General features: G+C 37.6%; 1 protein-coding gene across 1 annotated transcript in view; it reads left to right on the top strand.

The window, feature by feature from the left end:
• Positions 1 to 5761, top strand: part of MBD5 (methyl-CpG binding domain protein 5) — a 48008-nt gene extending 42247 nt beyond the window's left edge. Inside the window, exon 12 of the mRNA XM_069732891.1 lies at positions 233 to 5761. Within this exon, the coding sequence (XP_069588992.1) occupies positions 233 to 295 (63 nt within the window). The 3' untranslated portion in view covers positions 296 to 5761. The remainder of the gene's footprint in view (positions 1 to 232) is intronic.
• The last annotated feature ends 1058 nt before the right edge of the window (positions 5762 to 6819 follow it).

Consider the following 6819-nt stretch of genomic DNA (forward strand, 5'->3'; position numbering starts at 1 on the left):
TATCAGAGGGTCAGGAAATTAATGAAGATTGCAGACAGAAATTTAGTGCAATTTTTTTCTTGCTCTAAAGGGAATTACAAACCTGTAGAAATATTTTTTATTTATGTGATGGCTTTTAATTCCCCTCACCCAATGGTTAATTCTCTACATTTTAGGTAATAGATTGTCCTTGAATATATAACCATAAATGTATAACCCCAATATTCCTGCTTTACAATGTTTTTTCCTTCAGGTGCCTCAGAGAGAACGACAGCTGAAGCCCCCAAAACCCAAGAGGAGGAAGATCTCCAGATAACATTGACAGTCCTTAAGATGATATATGTGTATATAGGCATTGATAATAATATATGTACATCAATATTTCTAGATATCACCACCTGGTGTAAAGTGAATATGTGGTAAATATTTTTGCATTTTAGGCAGGTGGGCGCTGGAAACCTAAAAAAAAAAAGACAAAAACCCATGTGACTGAACGGAAATGATCTGTTTTGTTTTTTGTTTTTTCTATTACGCTACAGTTGTGATTATAAAGAATATTAGTCAGATGTTTCTGATACATTTTCAGTGTGTATATAAGAAGACCTAGAGTTTGATGATGAGGATTGAGATGTAAATAATGTACAATATTGTCATGTACAAGCCGACTTAATGCACACTTTATCTTTTACTGTACAATAATAGTGTACAAAAATTATTTGGTTTCTATCAAGTTAATGTTTAAGCGATAGAAAAATGAAAAGAGAAAAAAAAAACAACTTTTTTTATCATAATGTCAGAGGTGACCGCAATGGGGGCACGCATCAGTCCTGATCATTACCTTCCAGGAAGCTCCTTACTCCCATTTCAGGTACCTGTTGGAGAGTGAGATCTCAACACAATTATAAGATTGCATGTCCTCTGCTAACTTAAATCTGCAATAATTCCTTTTTGGTTTTTTTATTATTTGTTGCTGCAATTGCCAATGGTGTACAGGTAGGCTGACCTGGGCAGCTGTCTTATTGTGTCACCCTGCAAGTATGCCTCCACTATGGTGGACACATACCAGACAGCTCACATAAATATAAAGCTTTTCAGCAGCCTAAACGTAAGAGGTCAACTGCCTAGTCTGCTACCCAGGTCAGTATTCAACCTGCTCCTACAAATGTAAATCAGAGAGGTTTCTTAGTTTCATCATGTTTTACAAAAAGGGGTTCTCCACCTAAGTGTTATATTCAGAAAAATGTGCAAAATTATTAGTCTCCTTATGCCCCCTGTAATTTTGGATGGGCAATCAGACTGTGTTTCTGATTGATTGCCATTGTAAGGGAATGACTACAATTAATAACCAATATTATAATATCTGTATACAGTTCACTCCTCAGCTCCCTCTGGTGGTCAGCACAGGAGGTAGCCGGCATCGCCTCTCCTAATATCGCATCAAGGCAGAGTTTACAAAGCTCCGTATTATAAAAACCAGAGTAGAGTTCAGCAAACAGGTTTGCAGGGTCCTGGCAAGCCTCCTACCTGCCGACATGCCCCGCCGGACCGACTAATCAAAAGGTGGAGTCAGGGATGCTGGCGGGTAGGAGGAGGTTTGCAGTGCTCTGGTCCAATGACCATGAGAACCAGGGTCCTGCAAAAAAATGTTTGCTTAATTTTAAAATCCATACTGAAGTTTAACCTAAAATAAACATGATAAAATGCTTGTGGTAGGGGGCTGAGGGTGGTCCTGTGGGCTGGGCTTTGTAGTACTCTGATCTCATATTCATCCTTATGGGCTTAAGTGACAGGTCACTGATCCTCCAGTGACGTGCCTCCTATCTTAAATACTGCTCTTGCGCAGTTCATATAGTGGTCTTTGGGAAAAAAAAACATTATGGAAAAATGGCATCTGTGACAGATGCTACTGTGCATGCGCCAATACGATTTTCCTGCAGCCAAAGTTAAAAAAAAAATTCCAAAGACCACAATATGAACTGCGCAAGCGCATTGTGTAAAATAGGAGGCGGGTCAGTGAAGCATCCGATTTAAACAAGAAGACAGATTTCATCACCAGGTATCATTTTAATCAGTATAACGGCGCCGACCTGACACTGTCTGTAGTTTAATTAGCAAAATCCAGATGACTGGTTCGCTTTAGTGAGTGCACATACCCTAAAATCCAAACTGTGCAAAATTTTTAATTAAAGAAAATCAATTGCAAAAATAATTTTTAGCCTCAAATACGTTCATTTAAGTGGAGAAAAAAATCCCGCCAAAGGTGGACAACCCCTTTAAAAATTATAATAAATATATTTAGGAGGAGAACTTTTCGTGTACCAGCAATGAGAAAAGTGGGCAATGTTCCAGCTCCCTGAAACCAGAGTCTATACATGATGCATCCCTCTAAATGCTCCTTAGGGTGCAGTGATAAGTAGGAACGCAGTGCACGGACTGACCAATGTGTCTACCGACCTGACCGTGACCGCTTCATATATTTCTATGAAACTTCACACTCCGGTCGGGAGACCCACCGGCCAATTCCTGCATTTCAATCCAATTTATACAGTTGTCTGCCTGTACCCTTAGAGTGCTTTTTATGGTCCTCATGGCAGGTGTACGTCCTCTCTAAGTCCCCTTCCCCCCCCCCCCCCCCATCCAACTCTTTTCATACTTCTCACATACCATAATTTTTTTTTAATTTTGTTTTTTTCGATTGCACTGTTTTTCAGCCTAGGCAATTCCTAATCCCCACATACAATGATTTGTTAAGTGATTGTCTTTGTTTCTAAGCCACAGCGATGAGATCGCGCCATGGATTTATATTGCTAATTATCTGACACTACAAAACTGTGTGCTATCTACATAGCCTGGCCTTGGAAGCATGCATCTCCATTACACAGTATTAACTCGTCACAAGCAGCTGCCGGGGTGGATTTACCTGATAGCATAGCTTCCTTTTTTTTCTTTTTTTTTTTTCTTTTGTCTTTTTTGTTTTATTTTGTTTCTATCAGTATTATGTAACATATCACAGATTTATTTTATTTAAAAAAAAAAAAAAAAAGTATTTATACTGTTAACAGATTATATATTAATGTGGCTGAAACATGCAAGTTATTTTATTAACCAAATTATTTATGTTACGTAAAGTGAAAATGTGAAGCTACAGAAGGAAAAAAAAAACACTACGTATAAATGAGCCGACAATATTGTATTGTAACAAAACGTTTTCACTTGTGCATATGTATATTCATAATTCACAATTCATGGCTGTGAGCGCATGTGTGAATATACATCTGTTATTTCTGGACCTGATCGATTGCAAAAAATAAAATTAAATAAAAAAAAAGCTCCCTGGTGTGAACACCACACTTGAATGTACCCATCATCTGCCCTTCTGTACGGGAAGCCATTTTTTTTTTCCCAGTCAGATGCACTTTGACCGGCCTCAGACCGCCAAATTCTAGGCTTACACATGCCGACCATGGCCATTAAATGACCACCAATCTGCTACAGGCAAGGCATCCGTTAAATGGCTTGTGCATGTATAGGCTGGCCACAATTTTATATGCACAATCATCTTTCCCTTTAGGCTACGTTTCCAAAAGTTTTTGATGATTTTTTTTTTTTTTTTTTTTTACTGTTTAAAAAATTTTTTGCAAGTAACCTTTTTACTTAATGGGTGCAGAAAATCTGCAACATAAAAAAACTCACTAAAAAACTCATTGTGGCAACATAGCCTTACTTATAGAAATGGTAAGGATCATGTCAGTGCCCCCCCCAAAAAAATTGCAGAAATCCTACTTGTGCAATGTCAAGTTTAGAACAATTGTTTTGCATAAATGGATTGTCCAACTGATTTTTTTGTATTTTTATTTTCTTTAAGTTGAACAATCCAGAAGAGGCAATACTGCCCTCATCCGATCCCTGTATATTTCCTAATCCGCGATGATCTCTGCTCCCTCCCTATACACAAGGAATGCCTCTCATTGGCCGAGATGGATCACCGCTATGGTTGAGGGATTAGCAAGATCAAGAAGCAGAAACCAGCGAGGATCAGGGGTGCGATGGAACAGGAGTAGGGATAGGGTTGGGATGAGTTGGACCCATGGCAGTTCGGATTCTGGTATGAGACCGAACTTTAGTCCAAAGTTTGGTTCGGCTACCAGAACTGTACCCAAACATTAACCTGAACCTCATTGAAATGAATAGGATCCTGAACGTTGGAGCTGGAAAATCTGTCACTCTCACTCCCGAACTGTAAAATGGACCTCCAGGAAAAGTTTGTGTTCTGAGTTGTCAGATACTAGGTGTCCGGTACAAACCCTGAACTTCACAGTTCGGGTTCGCTCATCTCTGAACAGGAGCAGTAAGGATCAGTGACATGCATATTACTGCTTTTATTTTTATGGGACTTGGAATTTTTTGTAAAAATAATTAAAAAAATAAATAAAAATGGGATAAGTATTCTGACATTGATGCGCGCCATATTGTGTCATCTAAGTTGAGATACATAATCTGGGGCAATTAGATCATGACCTCTTTATAGTTTACAAAGTTGCTATTAAATGCAACTTTGTTGTATCCAATCAGTAAGTGAAATTTGCACAAACTAACGTAATATTTGCTAGTCCTTTAAAATTAAAAAAAATTACACTACCCAAATTATGCAAGGGGAGCATCTAAAGTCATGTGATTGGCCTGTGTCTGATTCCATTGCTACATATATATCGCAATCTGTATTAAAAATATAAAAAATATAAATCTTGCAATTCTCACACTGACCACTAGGTTGTTTTTTACTCTAACTTCCTGCCCTTTCAGGAAATGACATATGTACCTTAGCCACAATGTATTAACCCTTATGTGCTCCGAGTGTGAGAAGGTCATTGTGAAGGAATCGGGAGCAGAGGAGCTGGCACATCACCTATTGTGTTATCAGCTGTGTATAGAGATGTCGCCTGTCGCTAATCCTTCCTCTGATGATAAGGAGACTGCTGAAAACTCTCTTGAAAGTTTTTGTTTAAAAAAAAAAAAAAAAAAAAGCCCTAGTGGACAGTTGATAAATTGCATAATTACTAATTTAGTTTTTTTTTTCTTCTTAATAAAGATTGTGATATTAAAAAAAAAATAAATACAAATTTACAGAGTACAAAAAAATAAATATTTAAACAAGAAGTCATTTTGGATTTTAATTTGGTTAATAAAAAAATGGCCTCCACCACTGAGTACAGGTGATGGGTACACTTATTTGACCCTTTCCCCACCCAATGCCCTGACCTACAGATTGTCAAGCGATGTGCGTGCTTAGTGTTCCTTTTTCCGATTGTTCCTGTTGCTCATTATTTGTGCCGTTTGTGTGACTGTTCTCGGACAATATTTTCAGATATTTCTTCTGTTTCATTGTATCGTTTGTATGGATCATGAAGCCATTTCCTCAGTGTTCCCGATTTTTTTTTTTTTTTTTTTTTTTTTTTTTTTTCTCTCCGTTCTGTATTTCTCACCGCCACTCTGTACTTTACATTGGTCGTCTATGTAAAGTGCATGCGATCTTCCTTTTCATTGATTTTTTTTTTCTGCTTTGAGTGTATGATAGGAGTAGATATTTCAGTCCCTAATGTTGTATTTTATTTTATTTTTTCCTGAGTTTTTCTTTGTTTTTTTTTTCTGTATGCAGTTAATGTAAATATCGTGAGCATTACAGGTCATGCAGTGTTGTGACATTTAAAAAAGAAAAAAGAAAAAAAATGTTGCACCAACTTTACGATTAAAACAAAAAACTGGTCACATACTTGAAACTCTATTCAGAGCGCCATTTATTTCTGTGTCCAAGCGGCAATTCCAGAGAACAAGCAAACCACATTCACGCCATACGCCTAGATAATGAGGGATCCATTCTTTGTGTTAAATATTTGTGAGGGTCTCAAATGCTGGGGATCCTTGATTAATGCTAGAGTGGGGTGGACTTAAGGAGTTTGTGTGACGCAGCGGTCGGGCATGGACATCACTGCTCCAGAAAAGTTGGGCGAAGACAACTAGACAAACAATGCCATCTTTTTCTACCATCAAGTTTCCTTTTTTTTATTACAAAAATAAAATAAATTACAAATTAAGAAAATCTTTCAAGTCCTGCCAAGCTTCATCCCCTGCTCCTGGGTTTAGTTGAGGAACCCCAGTAAGATTGGTTCCTGCCTTGTAACCCCCAACTAAGGGGAAACCCACGTACTTGTAGTCTGGCTCCCATTTTTATCATCTGTATTCCAGGCACAACACCCACCTGTTTTGTTTTTTTGGGGGGATTTTTTTTTTTTCTGAACCAAATTTGCATAAGTTTGGTTTATTAGAACCAAGGTCTCTGTAAAATTATCCATAAACCTTATTCACATTTGCCTTTTTCATATACATGTTTTATCCACTAGTAAAACATGTACTGATTATGGTGCTGTTCACATGTGTTTTTTGGAGGTTTTTCTTCACGCGTGCAAATAGGCCGGCGTCACACACAGCGTAAAACAATACGGTCCGTATATTACGGCCGTAATACGCTGAAAAGTCCCGAAAATAGTGGTCCGTAGCTCCTCCGTAGGCAGGGTGTGTCAGCGTTTTTTGCGCATGGCATCCTCCGTATGTAATCCGTATGGCATCCGTACTGCGTGGTTTTCTCGCAGGCTTGCAAAACCAACATACCGCTATAGAAATGATCCATGTGTCCCAAAAAGAAAAAAAATATATATATATACTGTATATATATATATATATATATATATATATATATATATATATATATATATATATATATAATGTCAGTAGACACATATATGTATATATATTAATATTTTTTCCAGCGCTATACAGCTTGAA

Source organism: Ranitomeya imitator, chromosome 7, assembly GCF_032444005.1.
Source record: "Ranitomeya imitator isolate aRanImi1 chromosome 7, aRanImi1.pri, whole genome shotgun sequence".
NCBI classification, from domain to species: Eukaryota; Metazoa; Chordata; class Amphibia; order Anura; family Dendrobatidae; genus Ranitomeya; species Ranitomeya imitator.